The sequence below is a fragment of the Channa argus genome, chromosome 7 (assembly GCF_033026475.1).
Source record: "Channa argus isolate prfri chromosome 7, Channa argus male v1.0, whole genome shotgun sequence".
NCBI classification, from domain to species: domain Eukaryota; kingdom Metazoa; phylum Chordata; class Actinopteri; order Anabantiformes; family Channidae; genus Channa; species Channa argus.
This window is the reverse complement of record NC_090203.1, coordinates 28,510,228-28,531,853: the sequence shown is the minus strand read 5'-3', so window position 1 is coordinate 28,531,853 and position 21,626 is coordinate 28,510,228. Positions and strand designations below refer to the sequence as shown.

Below are 21,626 nucleotides of genomic sequence, written 5' to 3'. Positions count from 1 at the left end.
TAATAAAGTAATATTTCACTATAAATAACTATCGTTGATAGATTGAAGTTTCGAAATTTCATCTACCAATGGCATATTTCAGGGCAGCACAATCATATTATCTGTCATCTTACCTCAAACTCAAAGTACCACTTCCCAGTATTAACACAGTAGGGTTTTTCTGCTCGAAAAATGCGGAATCTCTCAGCAGATATGTTGCTAAGGTCAGACTGAGCTGCTGGATGAGAGACAGGAGAGAGAAAGAGAGGGAGATCAATAACACGGATACATTATCAATAAAAAATAACATCTTACATTTTGTACTGTTGTGGAAACAAGGCTCTAAGTATTTGTCCTGAAAATATGTAAAATAATAAACAAAATTAGACAATACAAGAAGAGGCATGTATTCTACCATGATCCTGGTCAGGAGCTTCAAGATTGTATCCATATCCCAGCAGAGTCCTCACAGCTTCTCTCAAACTGTCTTTGTTGGACTTCTTTGTTCTTTCATCCAGCAGAGTGTAGGGGACCAGACGAGGGTTTCTGCGATTCTTCACATCCTAAGAGGCATCAGTGTACACAAGCATATAAAACATATAAGCAATTATTACGGCAGTGCTGGGTGGAAACACTGATTTACTGCAGCAGTGCTTGTCTCTCCTGCTATACATCACTGGCTGCTCTTAAACGTTCAAGACATTGCTGTTCTTTAAGCATGGAGAAAATAACTGGTGCTATTCTAAGGAGAACTGAGGAGAGCTGTATAATACACTTGCACGTAATGATTTGACCTTCGTGAAAAGATCCTGGATAAGCTTAACTGGTTCTTTAAAACCATTTGCATTACTAAGGGCATTAAAAATCTGTATTAAAAAATTATTGTAATTGTGGTTATTTACTAGACCATAAATCATGACACTCAAAAACATAATAGCAAGCTACATGCTGATTCTCTGAATATTTTGATGATATTATATAATATAGGTGGTGGGATCTTTTATTTTGAATTTTTTTTTTTAATTGTTGAACACAGATTAGTGATCCTTTGTCCTTCTTTAACTTAAATATACCAAGTCATGTTACTGACTTGTTGCCAATTAACCTGAATAGTTGTCAAATGCTCCTCTATTTGTTGTTGGTGCTTCACGCTTCCCTTTAATACCATTTATTGTGAAGACTTTATTGCAGCTGAAACAATTTGGGATTTTTCAAGCTGGTCTTATCAGAAACTTTGTATAGTATTTATAAATCTGAGAGAGCCTGTAAGTTTTCCTGCTTTCCACAGAGTTTGCGGATGCTTTCTCCCAGAACACAACATTACACAACTACTTCTGTATCAAAATATGCAAGTCATCTGAACAGTAATGATGAATTTATCAAAATTACTGTTTCAATTCATATGTCACCATTATCAGTTCTCCTTCTACAAAGTGGTTCGGAAACATCATTAATCTTTGTTGTGTTGGACTCTAATAATTTCCCTTATTCTGCCTTATTCAAACATAAATACAACATGTCCTTGCTGGCAGGAACAAATCTATGTTGTCTGGATGACAATTGAAGTCAACACTGGAATCTAATCACGCATGCACAAATATAATCTAAACGTAGACTGGGAGCAAGTTTTATTAAAATTATTTGTCCCCCAGTACCTCAAACTGCAAAATACACAAGCTGTTAAATCTGCAAAGTATGTTAGATTCCAGGTTAACTCCATTCACTTGTAAAGAAACCCAGTTACAGGAACATCAACAAACTGAAGCACGGTGTAAATATTTTTATGCCCAATCACATGCATAAATAGCACTGAAGTGTTTATTTAGACAACCTTAAAAAAATCTTTAACTATTCCTGCCTGGTTTCTGTAACAGAGGAAGGTCTTATTAAGTCCTTATTAAGACCAAAGAATTGTTGCATTATGCGCTCAACACTCTTAATTTCCTTATTTTCATCGCCCCATTTTCAAGGATTTGCTTGCTTATCAATAGCACATCAATAGCTGGTCAAACCTCCCGGTTAAATTTAAGATAATCTAGTTTACAGTTTCTAAACCTGCGAATAACATGACTTTGGAAGAACCAAAAGATCCGGGATCATGTCAAACCTTCAACAGTAACCATATCTAGTGTCAAAGAGACCAGACAAATGGATATTGATGGTAACCTGAGAAAGCTTTTAGGCTCATGCCAGAGAGATGCCATACTGAAAACAGAGGAATTAACCCAAGACCAGCGAGAGGAAAAGACAACCAAGGAAGAAGTAGAACTATGAACTACGAACTATGCATCAAGATTTTCTGATCCAACCAGAATTGCACCAAGATTAAAGGAAGGTATCCCAGTATTATCCTGACCTGGCAAGACTGCCATAAGCAGTTAGGCCCTTGGGCCTGGAGATGAGACAGAGAAGGACATCAAATGATGCTTCAACCAGAGACTTTCAACAAAACAATTTTTACATTTTTGATTTTTACACTCTTCAACTAGCCTCATCATTCAAATGCTTAGGAGGTCATGAGTAGAATGATAGTGATCAATAGATATTTCTGACTGATTTTTTTAAACACTTTAATTGTTTGCTATTAGCTTTTGCATCTGCTAAATAAAGTACAACGTATGCAGTTAAACTAAAATCTTTCTTACTTTAATTGTAATTTTTATTTTTATCTCATACATCTTTAAGGGTTTTCTTTGCATGTCCATAGCCTATTTTCGTTGATATAAAAGAAATGTGTGTTACTATGACAGGTTTACTAGATGAAGACTCTAGTGACTCTAGATGGTTTAAACTAGACCCTGAAATTAATATTACCTAAACAGTAAAAGTATACTTAAATATTAAAAATGTTATAAACAAGACGGAATTAACAGTTTATTGGTCTGACTACCTTAGTATTTGTAGTTTTAGGCGTATTTAGGCGCCAGTGAATCATTGGGACAAAGGTAGTGAATAGCTGGATGAATTCCTTTGCCTCGGCCTAGTATAGAAACCCATTCTGTTTAACCTCAGGCAATATAGTATTGGCCACTTTAATGTGAGTGCTGTACTCCTGCACTGCAGTGCCAGGGTGACACAAGCTAACCTGTTATTCCCCCTACAAACATCAGTGCCCTGGTGTCCTTGAGTTTAATACTATTGCACCTCTCTGTGCTTCAGTGTATATATACACACACAGTGTTAATGTTACCTGTTGGATGCCATAGGTCCAGCCTTGGCGAATGCGGTCTCTTGCCCAGACATTGTGTGCATTCTCAGCCAGTTTGTCCACCATGGCTTCCTGGGTGGGGATCAGTTTGATATGACTCAGGTCCAGAGGAGCAGGTTTATAACCACTGGACAACTCGTAGCTGGACAGACAGTGTTGAATCACTGAATGTTAGCTAGCCTGCTGCTTCACAACTTCTATGTGTTAATGTGTTACAGTCAGTCAAATGCATGAGGACAGTGTCATTCTGCATTGTGCCCTTGGTTAGGGGAACTTACGTTGATGACAGCTTTATACTCTTGACTTTCTCTACAGCGTGTTCATCAGCTAGGCCAACATGGCAACCCAAAGCCAGGAGAGTTCTGAAACACAAATATAGAAATGTTATGTAAAAGATGTTATTATATGATTATGAGTAAGCCTACATTAACCCTTGCAAAAAGAGTTACTCTACAATAAAATAAAGTTTGTGAGGGTTTCACTGTAGTTTGAACATCCCATTCATCATTAGTGTTTCATTGTGTAACTGAATATTATTTGATCTAAATGTTTTATTTTATGCACTCATGCATTACTTGAGAGTCTCCAGAGACATCTGAAGGTTGTAGCTACGTTCTTGCTCAGGAAGCTTGGAGAACTCCACCAGACAGGGATGCTGCCGCTTGTTGTCATCTCTTACCTGAAAAATATGCAATTTGATTTCAAGAAAGGCAGATCCAAATGATTTGTGTAGTTATAAAGCAGTTGTTACTGTACATCCAGGTAACTGCAATGGTGTTTGTGCTCTGCCCGAAGTTTTACTATTGGGTCTTTTAGAGTGTGATATACCAGGCCCATCTCTCCAGAGATGTGTAAGTCAGGGCTCTAGCGGGGCCAATCTAGGACATCTCCTAAGCTGTTCCTAAGCTGCTCCTGTCTTGTCTTGTTATGTTAAAAGCTTTCAGAATACAGTTTACACAGTGTTATTACTAAAACCTTAACTGGGGATAATACAGAGAAAGAGTAAATTTCATGGCAGAGGCATTATCACAGACACCTCTAGAGAAATTCAAAGCACATTTCACATGTCCCATTTCTGTTAGATGCAACATTTTAATACATTTTCAATTCAATTTTATTTATATAGCGCCAATTCACAAACAAAGTCATCTCAGGGTACTTTACAGAATAAAGTCAAGTCATAATTAACTATATGCCTTATTAAAGAGGAAGGTTTTAAGACTAGACTTAAAAGTAGAGAGGGTGTCTGCTTCACGAATCTGAACTGGGAGCTGGTTCCACAGGAGAGGAGCTTGATTGCTAAAGGCTCTGCCTCCCATTCTACCTTTGGAAATTCTGGGAACCACAGGTAGGCCTGCATTCTGAGATCAAAGTGGTCTACTGGGATGATATGGTGCTATGAGATCTTCTATATAGGATGGAGCCTGACCATTCAGAGCTTTATATGTAAGAAGCAGGGTTTAAAATTCTATTCTAGATTTGATGGGAAGCCAATGGAGAGAAGCTAGTGAAGGTGAAATATGATCTCTCTTGCTAGTTCCAGTCAGCACTCTTGCTGCAGCATTTTGGATTAATTGCAGGCTCTTTAGGGAGTTACTGGGGCATCCTGAAAGTAGGGAATTACAGTAGTCCAACCTAGAGGTAACTAATGCATGGACCAGTTTTTCGGCATCACTTTGAGACAGGATGCTCCTAATTTTGGCAATGTTCCGTAGGTGGAAGAAGGCTGTTCTAGAGATTTGTTTTATTTGTGAAGTCAGTCAGGAGGCCAGACTTATGCCATCTAGAGTAACAAAAGGGTTGGACATCATATTTCTGAGATTTTTGGGCCCTAATACTATGACTTCAGTTTTGTCTGAGTTTAGAAGTAAAAAAATGTGCGACATCCAGACCTTTATGTCTTGTAGACATGCTTGAAGATTTATTAACTGATTATTTTCATCTGGTTCCATAGATAAATATAGCTGGGTATCATCAGCATAGCAGTGGAAATTTATGGACTGTTTTCTAATAATGTTGCCTAAAGGAGACATATATAAAGTAAAAAGTATTGGTCCTAACACAGAGCCTTGTGGAACTCCATAGCTAACCTTTGAGTGGATGGAGGATTCACCAGTAACATGAACAAATTGAAATCTATCAGATAGATAAGATTTAAACCAACCTAGTGCAGTTCCTTTAATTCTGATTTTATGTTCCAGTCTCTGTAATAAAATGTTGTGATCAATGGTATCGAATGCAGCACTGAGATCAAGTATAAGAAGTAATTATTCCTATACAGGTCGTCACATATTTGCTTTGCAACTACTTTTTCAAGGATTTTAGAATTAAAGGGGAGATTGGATATATTTGTAATTGGCTAAAACACCTAGGTAAAGAGGGTTTTTTTAAACAGTGGTTTGATCACTGCTACCTTATAGGCCTATGGTACATTGATAGATTGATGATATCTAATACGAACATGTCTATTAAGGGTAACGCTTACTTGAGCAGTCTAGTTCAAATAGGGTCTAGCAGACAGAAGTTAGGTTTTTTGTCCCTTTGTTCAGATTTATTTTGTTCCTGTGTCTTTAGGTTATGTCATCTGTGTTTGTATGTGTCCCCGCAGTTCTCCTCCCCGTCAGCTGAGGCTTCCCACCACTCTGTTCCACTTCAGTCTGTGTCAAGCACCTCTTAGTTTTCCGCTCCTCAGCTGGCATCGGTCATTACTCCAGTTCACATCATTCATCATTTCTTGTTTATAATGACTTCGATTTTTATTGTTTGTTTCTAGTTGCTAGTGTGTCTCCCCACGTGTCCTGTTTTCCCTATTCTCGTTTCTTTCCCGACCACTAGCTTTACTACCATCCTAGTGCATTAGTTTAGTTACAAAGTTTATTAGTTAGTTAGTTATCAGAGTGTGTTAGTCACAGAGTTTTGGTTAGTTAGTTTTTTTTTTCCAAATTGGTAGTTATTCTTCCTGCCTTCTGTAGTGAGCGTTTTTGTTTCTCTAGGTATTTTATTTACCTCCTAATGAGCATTTTCTGTTTCATTTCCTGTACCTGCCTGCTGTTAGTTTGAGTTTCTATTGTTTCTTCTGCACTGCCAGACTTTTTTAAAATATGTTATTGAGATTGTTTATGAGTCAGGGATCGCAAGTCCCAGTTGAATCTCAAGTATTTTGAGGACAGGTCTCAAATCAAGTCTGAAGGCTCTGTGTGTGACTTAAGTGCAACTCGAGTCTAAGTCATAGACTCGAGTCCCCATGGATGTATAGATGGGTGGATGAGTTCTGCTATGGTTGCAGTGGTGATATTTATAAGCATACAAACATCAATACCACCAGCCAAGTTCAACATGAGCTGTGGCCTGGTGGCTCCATAGGTAAAGAATCAGACTGGGATGTCTTCAAATTAAACCAAAACCTATCTTAACCCTGTAATGATTATAGTAACTATAGGTTCAGAACTGCTGCTGCTGCAGCTTTTGTTTGCTTAAAGATATGCAAACTACATGCAGTGATATATTTTATATTTACTTGATAAGTAACAACTGAGATATTTCACCCCTACATGTTTATTATACTTTATTTTTATATGATTTTTTAGGAAGTAGAGAATTAACTGATTAATCACTGAACTGTAGGTCAATAATAAACTATAAAATATTTCAAAATTGGCTGCATCAAACAAATGACAATATTTATTCAATATTTATGTTTGTAATGTTGTCATTAGAACAAACAATCTTAATTTAACCTACAATTACCTGATGTTCTGCATGAAAATGGTGGTAAACTGCATTGCACTGCATGCAATGTTGTGGTGAAAAACTGATGATTATTGATTCATTGATTGAGACTTTTCTACAGCAAAACAAACCTGGAGAATGGCATTTTAGATAGCAGGAGTCCTACCGAAAGTTTTTTAAAATCCCAGAGGGACTAAATGTAAAAGAAACTTACAAAACCACATTTTGCACAAGCGCTTTCCCAAAGTGCTCTTTCTGAGCCAACACTGCTACAATTCTACTACTAAACACAGAATTTCCTTGTTTCCCCACTGCTGTCGTCAATTCTCTGGCAGCTCTTACTCATCAGAATGGTCACCAGAAGACCAACTCATTCAAATCATCAGATCATAGGGGCTCCAACAAGTTCACCTTACATAGAGACAGCAGAGGTCATGAAAGTGGTATGGCCATCCCAACACCTAGTGAGCAAAGGGATACTGGTGGCAGAAAGTGGCACTGGCATATAATCTGCACAGATTTTCAGGAGACCCCAGAAGAAGCTGACATCTTAACATCTACAACAAAACAGGTCCAATGAGAAGACCTGGCTTCTCCTAATCCACCATGTGAAATGAGACATGGAACGAGACAGGGAGGTACTGTAAATCCTCCATTTTTACTGAATTGTGTAATATCACATGTGCAAATCAGATATTCAGATGTGTATCTAAATAGCATACGTCTGCAAATAGTCTCATAAACAGCAAGGAGCTTTTTGTCTGATACTCACTGCCCCATAGGTCCAGCCTAGTTCTATCTTGTTCATCACCCACAGTTCATGGATGTTTTCTGCAAGCTTCTCCCTGATCCTCTCTAAGTGAGGAGGCAACACAATCTGCAAACACAAAGATAGAATTTGTGAAGCGTGTCATCGTACAATAGAGTCAATAGGTAATACAAGTCTTTTATAGTGTTTTATTATATTAATATTAATGTGTTTTCAGCTAGAAGCATACATCAAGGTAGAAAACATGGATGTCTTGGTGCCCTCTCTCACTCGTCTCCTTCTCACACAGTCACTCAGTTTTTATTGATGGCCTGTTGTAGGCATAGTAACACCAGGCCATATTCCATCCATTTCCTAATGATGAATTTACTGTACTCCAAGATATTTAGTGACTAGGAAATGTTCTTGTACCCATCCCCTGAATTCTGCTTCTCAATAAGCTTTTCCCCAGAGTTAAATGCAGTTTTCTTTTTTCTTGATGTACATTTTGGCCAGGATAGTGGTTCACCAATAACTACACTTTCCAGATCTAACTGTATATATACTACAGTAATGTAAACACAATGCCTGCTCTTAGGTTATCGCCATGGAATTAATTGTGTGAATTTGGAAAGCAACTGGCTGTACTTGTGTGTATTTAGTTGAGTTACATTACATGGGGTGAATCTTAATGCAATCACTTATTTTCTGTTTTATAGTTTTAATAATTTAGATTACTTTCTAGAGATCTGTTTTCACTTTGACATAAAAAAGTATTTTTATTATAAATTTATGTTGAAAAGTTAAAATTAAATTAACCATTATTCAATCTTGTAAAATATAAATGAATAAATAACAGATGAAAACAGTAATTGTGAATACACATGTGTCCATAAAATGAACCTAGTGGTAAGAACATTAGTCTCCTAGTTTCTACCTGGCTGGTGTCCACTGGCGTGGGGGTGAATGCTGCCTGGCTCAAGGTGACAGTGGGTCCCAGCAGGTCTCTGGCTGCAGTCTGGTCCTGACTGGCCTCCAGCTTTAGTTTTTCCCTGGGCAATACGGCCTCATAACAAGGAGCATAACCAGGAGGAGGCAGGAACTTAAACTCTCCATGCCGACCGCCGAGGAGGAAACGTACCCTGCAGCATCACATATAACATAAGGAGCAATGCAAAATGAATGCGTGATAAGAAATTGGAATGTATTTTTTAAGCCATTATGACGTAAATGCTGACGTCAGAGGAAGCATTTTGTACAACCAAGGAACTGTGATGTCACCGCATATTTAATATATAGCTTTATAAAATGGCATAAATACAGGCTTACTTGTCCTCTACCACTGTGATTTCTGAAAATGCACACCTACACAAACAGGTTGCATGTGTAATGGTCACACTGAAGCTTTCTCTGACCAGAGGTTAATAGCTAACAACTGAACTGTCAAAGGAGTGAAGTGTTTCCAGTAAAGCACTGACTTGACACCGGCAGAGAAGCTGACTACAGGGAAGAAGAGTCCATCAGAGTTGAAGTTCTCGAACATGCCCTGAACTGGCTGGCCATTGATCCTAAAGGAGATGCTAGGCACACTGAGGTCGAGACAACAGCTCACCACATCTTCTGCCCTCAAGAGATGCTGATTCGGGGAGCTAACAGTCCGTGCAATACAGCCTGCAAGAGTTTCACAGAGACAAAAAAATTGAGAAAAAAATTATTACAGCTTAGTTTTACTTCTGCAAAATGCAAATACCAAGATTAATCTAGTTTAACTAACTATATGTAATATTTGCTTTAGACACAGCTCACCTGACCAAAGATGGAGTCCATCAAAGCCATAAGAGTAGAGGTCATCACCCACCCCATTTCCTCCCCACCCCTCCCCACCACTGGGGTAGGGTGCATAGCCACTGGTGTTGGCCCAGCCTACCCTAAGGTGAGTGGCCTCTGCTGTGACAAATGGCAACGCTTGATCCACGATCAGCTCATAGTACCACTTCCTGTACTGAGCAGAGCCTTCACTGACACCCAGAAATATGTTAGGCCGCATGCTAAAGGAAGAAAGTGTTAAAACAAAATGATATCAAATATATTTTTATGAAAGAAAACAAAATTTGACAGTGTGTGTTAATTTTAAAATCTTGTAAATTAAAAAATGAATATTTACAAATAAAAATAAAAATCAGCAAATAATAGAACTGAAATGAAACTTTATTTTAAAATACAAACTAATGCTAATACTAACTAAACTAATGACAAAACCATCAGGACTGTGAACTACAACTCCTTTTTAGTTTAAATACAGTAAATAAATATATACTTGTTCCCTATTCTTTTATTATTCTTTGTGACTACTCAAAAAAAGTAATCCAAAAAACCGTGTCTAAAAGTTGAGGAAAGCTGAGTAAAGCAAAAGGGATTCTGTCACTGAAAATGAGTAGGATAGAAAGGCAACTTATGTCTCAAATGTAACTGTTGTGACCACCATAAAAGAATATCACTTCATATATTTGCATGTGTGTGTGTGTCTGTCTGTGTGTGTGTCTGTGTATACCTGCTTACGTGGTTGATCAGGCAGGTCTGCAGCAAGAGATCTCTTCCTGGAAGTAAGTTGTCACAGATGAGGTGCTGGTTGGAGCGTACAGCTACGCCATGACAAACACACAACGAGCACAACACATCTAGAACCTAAACAGCAAGCACAAGCCACAGAATATGTCATTGTTACTGGTCATTCCCTTTTTGACCTGTTCAGAGATGTAGCAAGTAGTAAGCGATTTGTGTAATTGTGTATTTTTAATTATAGCATTTTTAGCGCTGTAAACCCACTTAACAGCAGCGTTAGCATCCTCTATATCTTGTCTTGTGATTACCTCTTTCAGAGTGATGTTTTTGGTTTGGATCTCTCTCTTTGTTACTTCGTAGCGAGCGTTTTGTTTAGTATAGTTATTTACCCTCTACTTTTGTAGTAAGTGTTATGCTTGTTGTTGTATGTTATGCTCTAAAGTTATTTACATCCTCTCTTTGAAATGAGAATTTTCTGTTCTGTTTCTTTCCTCAGTCCATGTGCTGTATTTTTTGTTATTGAGTGTCTTATTTAATACATTTGTTTGACTGCACTCCAAGTCCTGCTGTTGACTCCTGCTAATGGATCCCTGTGTGTGTTAGAGTGTCAGTCAGTGTGTGTGTGTCTCAGTGTGAGATCAAAGTACATCAGCTTTACCTGTGTTAACGCTTTGCACAAGCAAAGTTACATTAAGACTCTTTGATCTCAGCTCCTCTGCTGCAGTGACCAACTTTTTCTATCACTTTAACTGAGGAAATATGAAAACTCATTTGGCCGATTCTTCTTATCAAAGCTCAGTGTAGTATAAAGCTAGCAGCTGATTGTTCCTGCTGCTGATAAAATTAACAAATCAGGTCAGATCACCTAATACTATCTGATGAAAATTCTATGAGTTAAACTGATGACAGGCCAAAGTGAAAATGCTGTTGTTGATGTGTGTGTGGGTAGGTAGGTGGGTGGGTGTGTGTTCTCTGCAAGTCAGTGGAGAAAATGAGTTCAACACAACACTGCATCTCACGCCAAATCTGTAACCAAGATGCGAAGTAGAGTGGACTATGTCTTTCTATAGCTGCAATCCAAACAGTGTGATGAACAGCTCATCTCACATCAAATTTCAAGATATTAAAATTAAAAATAAAATTCAAGACATGAGCACTTCTTAAACATTTAGAGAAAAGCTAAATATATTTTAATTAACAGATCTTTTTTTTGGGGGGAGAACTCGAGATGTGTAAGTGAAAAAGATGCTAACAAGAGAGGCGAGAAGAAACAGACAACAATTATAACTGTGGTTCAGAGAATTCTTTAAGTTAAGAAAGAGAGCAATGAAATGCATTCTGAGGTAAGAATAGGAGGACTAGGTAAAACAAATAGTTAAGGCAATAAAGAGAGTTTACATCCATTTAAAAACTAATTTCAGGCCCTGCCTGAATATATTCTAAAGATGTGCAAAATGACCAATACCAGAGACAAATCATCCAACATGGACATCAAATGACTATAAACACACAAAACAACACATTTTCCGACAACAAATGTGCCATTCAGTTCACTAATGCCGACAGTTATCATACTGACCCGACTGTGAGCCGTGATCGGGCCTTTGTGCTAAGCCCCCTAAGACTAGAATTAGTTCCTCATGACTTTCAAACCTAAATGTGTGGCACATTGTACAAGAATATTATATTTAATATTACTGATGTTATTTAGAAAGGAATTTTTATCTGTAAGGCCTTAGTATCTTAATGTAGTTTTCTAATGGAGAAGGCCCCAAATCACAGGAGAGACTGGTTTTAAAAGTGCTTGATTCTAGCTCTAAGCTGGGACAGGCTGGTTCCCAGCTGCCTTTCCATACCAGACTTAAATTATTAATGTAGATGATTTGCACATGACTTGGATGACAAAATCAACAATAGATATGCATGAAATCTATATAATGAAGTAATTGAAATATGTATATCTGAAACAAATGCCTGTACCTTGTGGTTACGTCCATGTTTATCCAGCAGAGATATAATAGATTTGATGTGTCCCTCTTTAATGATGTTCAGTGCCTCAGGACTCTCCACCAGCACACAGTGAAGCACCTCTAGTATACCTAGAAGTACAACGTGTACATTATTCTAGTAGTGAAGATGACTGCTATGCAAAATACTTTTTGTGCATGTTGATGACTCAGCCTGTCAACATTAATATGAAACTTTATATCATCCATAGCAAACAAGGTAATCTAATTTACTTACCTTTGGGGTTCTGCCAGCTCTTATGTGAAAGGTTTGTGAAATTGCTGTTTTGTGAAATCCTCTGAAGGTGAAGACCTTTTAGTAGTATATGTATATGAAGTACATAATAAAATTGTGTTTTAATAGCAAGACTCTGGGGATGTTTACAGTGTCTATAAAAACGATTCATATAAAATTTTTTCTTGGAAGTTTTCAGCTGTAGTGTGGTTTGACCAGGTAGGCTTTTGCATTTATGAACCACTCATGACCTACAATCTGCATTGTCCCATTCAGTGCATTAAGTGACTTAAGTTACAGTCAGCTTTCTTGGGAAACCTGATTCAGTCTCCCCCTTTTCTTTCTCTTTCTCTCCCCCTGCTGTCATGATCTGCCCTTGGACTGCATTTTTTCATGTTTAACCAGCTTCACTTTCGGGCCCAGACTCTTATTTTGTAGATATTCCTGTTCTGTAGTGATCTCAGCCACTTCACTTGCCTCATCAGTTTTGATTCATTTCACCTGTTCCCCTCCCTATTTAGACCTAGCTCTCCCCACAGTCCCCTGCCAGGTCCTTGTGGTTTCACTGTTTCTTCTGGCCAGTTCCTGATTCTGGCTCATTGTAATTCGTGGACTCTTGCCTAAATATTTGGTCTGAGGTTTGGTTATCTGTTTATGCTTATTCTTTCGGTCCCTCTTTTATGCTAATTTTGGCTGTTTGTGTGTGCTCTGCTTAACTTTAAGAGTTTTAAATATGTTTTTTTTTTTTAATTTAAATTGAAATTATAAACCTTAGAGGATGTTTTTGGTCCACAAAAAAATGTTTTTAGTCTGGTTGCCAAGGTCCCCTGTCCTGCCTACTGATTACCTGGATCAGGTGTGTTCAGTGAAACAGAAGCTGATTATAATCGTCCTGTTAATCTGCCTAAACAACAAACTGGCATACTATTTTAAGGGTCTTCGAGGTAAGTCAAGACCTAAACCTCAGACCAAACCACTGATCGCGGTCACACCTCAGTCAGTTCTGGCCTCAGTCCCCTGGTGTAACCACCATGAGGTCAGACCATCCACACCACTACCAGTTCCCGACCCTGCTCAAAAGCGCATCACCGACATGTACTCTGTCCCGGAGCCTGTTTCTGGATCAGCTGATGCTGCTTTTGTTCCTGAGGCTGTTACTGAGTCATCCACAGTCCCACCGGTCTCCAAGTCAGCCACCTACCCATCTGTTCCTGCGCCAGTGTCGGCTGAAGCCCAGCTTCTTCTGCATCCATGTCTGCCAATCATCTGCCATATTCTACTCTTCACCACCTACACCTGCATCAACTCGTGCTCCAGTCCCGGTTCTGGTTTTGGGGTCAACCAGGGAGTCAACCCCTGAGCCAGTCTCTGTCCTAATGGGTTCTGAGCCAAAGATCACTAATAACGCCAGACTTAGGACACGGCAAGCCAGATGTTGGAGATCCTGTCGCAAAAGTTCTCCAGACCTCGACCTCCTGCTCATGAACTCCTTTTCCTCTGCATACCCGGAAAAATGAATTGCCATCTAACCCTAACCAGTACTTTAATCAGCAAGTGCAATACCCCGTGGTTTATCGGTTACTGGTAAAGCTTCGGGAGACCATGGAGACCGTGGGAGACCCTCAAGTTCGCTGTGCTGCGGCACGTCAGGTGGAGGAAATTTTCAAACCCAGATCCTGGTTGTTGAACCTGCCTGGGGTGCCCAAGATGCTGGCAGATTTGACTGTCTTTAGCAGGCAGGCAGATTTAATTCTTCAGGAGACAAGTTGGACAGGCACAACCCCCTCCTGTCCAGGACCCCTCTCTCCTACTTCACATTTGGTCAATGATTTGCCTGTTTAAGCTTTTGTCCCTGAGTCAAACTTGCCTCTGGTTTAGCCAACCCCTTAGGTTGCTCCTGGTTCTGGGTCTAGCTACATTCTCTCTGTTCCTGTCTCACCATCATCTGTCCCTGAGTCTGTGTGTGGGCTTCCTATCCTGGCATTTACCTCTGGTGTGGACGTACCTCTGGTTCCTATCTCCAGGTCAGACAATTCCTGTCCTGACCAGACTGGTCCTGGGCTGGTTGCTGCCTGTTTTCCAGAGTCGGCCAATTGTTCGCCTGTTACTGTCCTGCTGACCCGCGTAGCAACAGTCTCTGTTCCTGGGTCAGCCGATACCCTGTTTGTACCTGTTTCTGCCTCTGGGTCATCTGACACTACTCCTGCGCCTGTCCATGAATTGGCTGGCAACACATTTGTTTCCTCACCTCCCTCTGGCTTGGCAGGTGATTACACTACCAGTCCTGGCTCCTGAGTCAATCGCCTCCTACCTGCTCCTGACCCCATTCCCGTGCCTGCCCAACCTCTGGAGGGCCTCAACAACCATTGCCGACTTCTGGCAGCCTAATCCCAGGGGGGGTTTCTGTCGTTGTCGTTTCTGTCTCCTCTGCAATGTTCTAATTCCCTAGCTCCATCATTTTGGTTCATAGTTATTTACAATTCAGTTTCTTTGGCTTGCCAGCTCTGCCTTGTTTAGTCCCTTAGTTTGTGGGTCTTGATTTGTATTCTACCCTTTAGTATCATTCTAGTTTTTGTCCTCCTCATTGGAGGGAATTTCTTCTCGTCTTTTCTTTTCCTGTATTTGTATTATAAGAATTTTGCATTCATGTTAATAACTTAAGCGCGTTAAGCTTCCTAGCCCACAGCATATTGACTACTTCTGTGAAAACAGTTATGGCTGTGCTGATGGCTCCACTGTATTAGGGTGTAGGGTGTTAGCTTCTAGCTTGAGTAAAATTAAGAGAAGATTTGTTTTATGCAGTTTTTAAATACTTACGTGTGCCAGATAAACAAAAAGTGAACCCTCTATCACCATCACTCTATGATGAACCCCTTCAGTCTAGTAAGTTGTAGTGTAAATGGCCACTTATATAGTGTTTTTACACAGTCTTTACAATTTGCTTCTAATTCACCCATTTACACACACACTCACAGCCCGATGGCGATGGCTGCCATGCAAGGTGCTCACCTTACTAACCGGTAGCAACTTGGGGTTCAGTGTCTTGCCCAAGGACACTTAGACACATAGCCGGGAACAAACCACTGATCAACCGGGGATCAAACCACTGACACAGTGGTCCCTGGAAGACTCCTTTTAACAATTGAGCTACATATAAATAGTTAACTTATCAGAGTCAAGCTGACCTACCAGAAGAAGCCTCCAGTTGCTCCAGTCTGCTAATCAGCCAGTCCAATGAACCGGAAAACTGGGCACAGTTCTTCCTGTTTCCTCTAATCAGTGCAGCTGAGAGGAAGGAGGGGAGAAGAGGAGATACATGAATATGAGACCTGCTGTTTCATGGCGTTAATGGGTAAAACTATTAATGCAAAAATCATATTAAAAATCTTATCGTCATGTCTCTGTTTTTCACGTTTTAGATTGTATTTTTTCCACTGTGTGAATTGTGATCTTCATTATACTATTGTCAGAATCAAAGCCTAAAAACCTGGTGTTAATTAACACCTGCACAGAGGAATAAAGCATGAATACCCAGTAGCTGGTAGAGGGAGTTGAGAATGGAGCTCCAGGCCTCTCCTGCCTCCCTTCCCACTGCCTCAGCAAAATGTGCTGCACTGCTGTAGACATGAAGCCGATCAATACACTCTAGCACCAGGCTGATCATCCCCTACAGACACAGAGGTTGTTGGTTTTACTGCTTTAATCAGCTGGAAGCAGACAATGCTCTTAATAATAACAGTGGTCTTAATTAAACTGGTGGTGGACAAGAAAGACTGGTAGAGAGACAGAGTATCCATTCATTGTGTAAAGGGCCACTGCAATCACAATTTTGCAGTTTTGTCAATACTTAAGCTAAATTTTTATATGGACTGTGTTCATTCGTACTTCAGGTAAAAATACATTGTGCAGGATAAAACTTGCTTGTTTTTTCATCAAAAAACAACAACACTGAAGTGAGAAGCAGAGAAGCGCAGCACTGCAAAGGAAACGCAACGCAAATCTATAATGTAACTTTACTTAAAACTGAAAATTAGACAGGTGACATTATTCTTATTTGAAATGAACAGGTCAAACAAAATCTAATTTGTCTCACACAAACACAAATGATAATATATTTTATGCACCCTTGTGTGTGAAAAGCTAAAAGGAGCAAATTTCGGTGATTGTTATTGCACATATCCTAATAGTTAGCAAAATTCAACAGGGTAAATAGAGCCATGTTTTCATAGGATTTCCACTTCTCATAATACACCAATGTACAAATACATACAGTACATTGAGAAAGTTTTCAGACCCTCTTCACTTTTGTCTATTTTGTTGTGTTGCTGCCTGATACTACCGTTGTTTAAATTCTATTTTTTAATAATTTTTTTAATATCTGTAAATTTATTAAAAATAAACAACTTAACTTGTACATAAATGTTCCGTATTTTGCACCTTTGGCAGCAATTACAGCCTTGAGTCCTTTTAGGGATGACGCTACATGCTTCAGCAGAATATCCTCCAACCCATGTGTGAATTCTTTTTTGCAAATCTTGTCAAGCTCAGTCAGGTTGGATAGAGACTGTCAGTGGACAGCCATTTTCTGGTCTCTCCAGAGATGTTCATTAGGGTTCAAATTTGGGGCTCTAGCTACTCCAGCCTAGATCAGTGGAGGGCTGCAGTGATGGTTGTTCTAGAACTTTTTCACATCTTCACACAGGATCTCCGTAATTCAGTCAGAATGATCATCAATTTCTTGATCACCTCTCTAAGGCCCTTCTCCCTGATTGTTCAGTTAGACTGGGTGACCAGCTCTTGGAAGAGTCCTGGTTTTACCAAACTTCTTCCACTGGATGCCACTGTGCTCTTGGGAGCCTGCAGTGCAGCAAAATTTGTTCAGTAGTCATCTCCAGATCGTTGCCTTGCAATAATCCTGTTTCTGGATTTTGCAGCAGTTCTTTTGACCTCAGGGCTTTTGTTCTGATACAGTATGTATGTGAGGCCTCCTATAGAGACGTATGTGTCTTTCCAAATCATTTCTAATCATGTCAATTCACCACAGGTGGACTCTAGTCAAGGTTTCGAAACATGAGCTCAATTAAACTTTGTTTGCAAAGGATTGTTTTTAATACATTTACAGACATTTCTAAAATTCACGTCATTGTTGGGTTCTAATTGTAGATTAATGACAAAAACACATTTAAACAATTGCAGTATTACGCTGCTACATAATAAAATGGACAAAAGTGAAGGAGGTCTGAAAACTTATATAATGCTAATTAAGTTCCTTCTGCTTTATCTTTGTGCTTTAAGATGAAAATGATGTGTATTATCTGGAGGAGATTGTTCTTTTAGATGCCATTTGGATGAGAATTTCAGTTTAGATGGTGAAGTCTTGTTTTAGTGGCTCCTCCTAGAATCCTATAAACATTTGTATGAAAAAAATTTTGCTCTTTTACTACCCTTCACCCTAGACTACACCTAATTCTGACCTGAGCCCTAAAACTAAATCTTGACCCTCAATCATCCAGTGTGTCCTCCTCATGGCCATGATACAAAACTGATAACTGGTCCTCACAAAAATAGCTACACACTAACACCCACCTCCTCCTGAAACAGGTTCTGTCGGTTCTTCAGAGCTCTCAGCCGGTTCTGCTTATCCTCATGTTCCAGGTGATCTCCCGGTGGTTGGAAGTAGCCAATCAGGTCCTGCAGACTTAGGCTAACTGAATCTATTGGTAGGTCTAAAGTTGAGCTCTTCCCCTTTTTCCTTAGTGTGTCCAAACCCCTGGAGCACACACAAAGAACCATTCCAATCATCATCTTTACAATGTGGTACATTCTTTTGTGTAACTCTTTGAAACTTTTCACATCATTGCTACTGTGATGTGTGTTTTTTTTTTTACTACACAGTTAGGGCTTTCATGATGTAACCATCACCATGATGTTACCATCATGGTGATGGTTACATCATGGTGATAGTTACATCATGGTGATGGTGACTTGTACCCGAAACATGCGTGGGTTACAAATATAACTTTTAGTAAAAGCAAAAGTTATATTAGTCACTGTGAAAGTTACGTGCTTTATGTATCATGTTATTTCTGCTTGTTTTCATTCAAGATTACAGCAGTTTTTCCATACTGCAGTCTAAGCAAGCTGGTTATTCAAAGTGATCATTTATGCACATCTCTCTGCTGCTTTCCATCCGTTCTTCTTCTTTTCCTTTTGACTGTTCCCTTTCAGGGGTCACCACAGTGAATCATGTGCCTCCATCTAACTCTGTCCTCTGCATCCTCTTCTCTCACACCAACTAACTTCATGTCCTCTCTCACTACATCCATAAATCTCCTCTTTGCTCTTCCTCTAGACCTCCTGCCTGGCAGCTCCAACCTCAGCATCCTTCTACTGATATATTCACAGTTTCTCCTCTGAACATGTCCAAACCACCTCAATCTCTGACTTTATCTCCAAAACATCTAACATGATCTGTCCCTCTGATGTCCTCATTCCTGATCCTGTCCATCCTCTTCACTCCCAAAGAGAACCTCAACATCTTAAGCTCTGCTACCTCCAGCTCTGCCTCCTGACTTTTCTTCAGTGTCACTGTCTCTAAGCCGAACAACATCTCTGGTCTCACCACCGTCTTGAACATCTTTACTTTCATTCTCGCTGATACTCTTTTATCACACAACACACCTGACACTTTTCTCCACCCGTTCCAACCTGCCTGCACTCGCCTCTTCACCTCTTATCCACACTCTCCATTGCTCTGAACTGTTGACCCAAAGTACCTAAAGTCCTGCACCTTCTTCACCTCTGCTCCCTGTAACCTCACCGGTCCACCTGGGTCCCTCTCATTCACACACATGTATTCCGTCTTACTGCTGCTAAGCTTCATTCCTCTGTTTTCCAGAGCAGACCTCCACCTCTCTAGATTTTCCTCCACCTGCTCCCTGCTCTCACTACAAATCACAATGTCAGCTCTCATACATGTCCTGCACCACTCTAACATATGTCTCTGCCGCTCCAGACGTCCTCATACAATACCACAGCTCCTCTCTCTGCACCCTGTCATACACTTTCTCTAAACCTATGAAGATGCAATGCAACTCCCTCTGACCTTCTCAGTACTTCTCCATCATCATCCTCAAAGCAAATACTGCATCTGTTGGACTCTTTCTAGGCATGAAACCATATTGCTGCTCACAAATACTCACCTCTGCCCTTAGCCGAGCTTCCACTACTCTTTCCCACAACTTCATTGTGTGACTCATCAGCTTTATTCCTCTGTAGTTGCCACAGCTCTGCACATCTCCCTTGTTCTTAAAAATGGGAAACCAGTACACTTCTCCTCCAGTCCTCAGCATCCTCTCACTCTCAAAGATCTTGTTAAACAAACTAGTTAGAAACTCTACTGCCACCTCTCCTAGACACTTCCATACCTCCACAGGTTTGTCATCAGGACCAACTGCCTTTCCACTCTTCATCCTCTTCAACGCCCTCCTCACTTCACTCTTACTAATCTTTGGTACTTCCTGCTCCACACCAGCCACCTCTTCTACTCTTCGTTGTCTTTCATTTTCCTCATTCATCAACTCTTCAAAGTTCTCCTTCCATCTTCCGATCACACTCCTTCCCATCTCTATCTCTTTGTCTGGTCAACCTGTAAAAATCCACCTCTCCCTCTTTAGTGTCCAACCTAGCATACAAGTAATCAAATGCTCTTTGTTTGGCCTTTGCCACCTCTACCTTCACCTTACGCTGTATCTCCCTGTACTCCTGTCTACTCTCTTCAGTCCTCTCAGTGTCCCACTTCTTCTTAGCTAACCTCTTTCTCTGTATACACTGCTGAATTTCCTCGTTCCACCACCAAGTCTCCTTGTCCACTTTCCTATTTCCAGATGACACACCTAGTACCCTCCGACCTGTCTCCCTGATCACATTAGCTGTAGTGGTCTAGTCATCTGGGAGCACTTCCTGACCACACAGAGTCTGTCTCAGCTCCTCCCTGAAAACGACACAACATTCTTCCTTTTTTAACTTCCACCACTTCGTCCTCTTCTCTGCCTTTGTCATTGTCATCTTCCTCACCACCACAGTCATTTTACACACCACCCTCCTGTGTTGTCTGGTTACACCCTCCCCTACCAACACTTTACAGTCACGGGTCTCTTTCAGATTACAACGTCGACACAAGATGTCGTCCACCTGAGTGTTTCTACCTCTGCTCTTATACGTCACCCTATGTTCCTGCCTCTTCTGTAAGAAAGTGTTCACTACAGCCATTTCCATCCTCTTTGCAAAGTCTACCACCATCTGACCTTCTGAGTTCCTGTCCTGAAGACAAAACCTGCCCATCACAGTCTCATCACCTCTGTTCCCTTCACCTACATGCCCATTGAAATCTGCACCAATCACCACTCTCTCACCTCTGGGGATGCTCTGCATCACTTCATCTAACTCACTACAGAATTTCTCCTTCTCTTCTAACTCACATCCTACCTGTGGAGCATAACCGCTCACAACATTAAACATTACACATTCAATTTCCAGCTTCAGACTCATCAACCTGTCTGATACTCTTTTCACCTCTAGAACCTTCCTCACAAACTCCTCTTTCAGGATAACTCCTACTCCATTTCTCTTCCTAACTGACCCATGATAGAACAAATTGAACCCTGCTCCTAAGCTTCTAGCCTTGCTACCTTTCAGCCTGGTCTCATGGACACACAGTATATCCAACCTTCCTTCTCTGCATCATGTCAGTCATCTTTCTAGCCTTTCCTGTCATAGTCCCAACATTCAAAGTCCCTACTGTCAGTCCTAGATTCTTAGCTTTCCTCTTCTCTCTCTGCCTACGAACACACCTTCTTCCTCTCCTTCTTCGACTTCGACCAATAGTAGTCCAATTTCCACCGGTACCCTGTAGGTCAACAGCACCGGTGGTGGTCGTTAACCCGGCCCCCGACTGATCTGGTACGGACGTCCTTGTCACGATTCGCATTTTTCATTTGGCACGTCGGATGCCCTTCCTGACACAACCCTCTGCATTTATCCAGACTTGGAACTGGCACAAGAAGACACTGGCTTGTGCCCCTTTATGGTTGTATACATTCGTTGGACGTATGAAAATTATGATTTCCCAGGCAATACTAATGCACTAGGGTTTAAGTC

General features: G+C 40.3%; 1 protein-coding gene across 17 annotated transcripts in view; it reads right to left on the bottom strand.

The window, feature by feature from the left end:
- The window catches only part of ryr2a (ryanodine receptor 2a (cardiac)), a 231,815-nt gene that overhangs the window by 119,566 nt on the left and 90,623 nt on the right, over positions 1-21,626 (bottom strand). For 9 of the 17 annotated variants that reach the window (XM_067511788.1, XM_067511778.1, XM_067511780.1 and 6 more), the window contains 14 exons: positions 18,054-18,237; positions 15,999-16,134; positions 15,657-15,752; positions 12,207-12,325; positions 10,216-10,349; positions 9,471-9,712; positions 9,143-9,335; positions 8,602-8,806; positions 7,689-7,793; positions 3,763-3,866; positions 3,466-3,549; positions 3,170-3,329; positions 395-542; positions 114-217 (listed from right to left, as the gene is read on the bottom strand). In XM_067511788.1, the coding sequence (XP_067367889.1) occupies positions 114-217; positions 395-542; positions 3,170-3,329; positions 3,466-3,549; positions 3,763-3,866; positions 7,689-7,793; positions 8,602-8,806; positions 9,143-9,335; positions 9,471-9,712; positions 10,216-10,349; positions 12,207-12,325; positions 15,657-15,752; positions 15,999-16,134; positions 18,054-18,237 (2,014 nt within the window). Of the gene's footprint in view, positions 1-113; positions 218-394; positions 543-3,169; positions 3,330-3,465; positions 3,550-3,762; positions 3,867-7,688; positions 7,794-8,601; positions 8,807-9,142; positions 9,336-9,470; positions 9,713-10,215; positions 10,352-12,206; positions 12,326-15,656; positions 15,753-15,998; positions 16,135-18,053; positions 18,238-21,626 lie in introns of those variants that run through there. The other 8 variants (XM_067511779.1, XM_067511794.1, XM_067511786.1 and 5 more) reach the window with 4 other exon arrangements.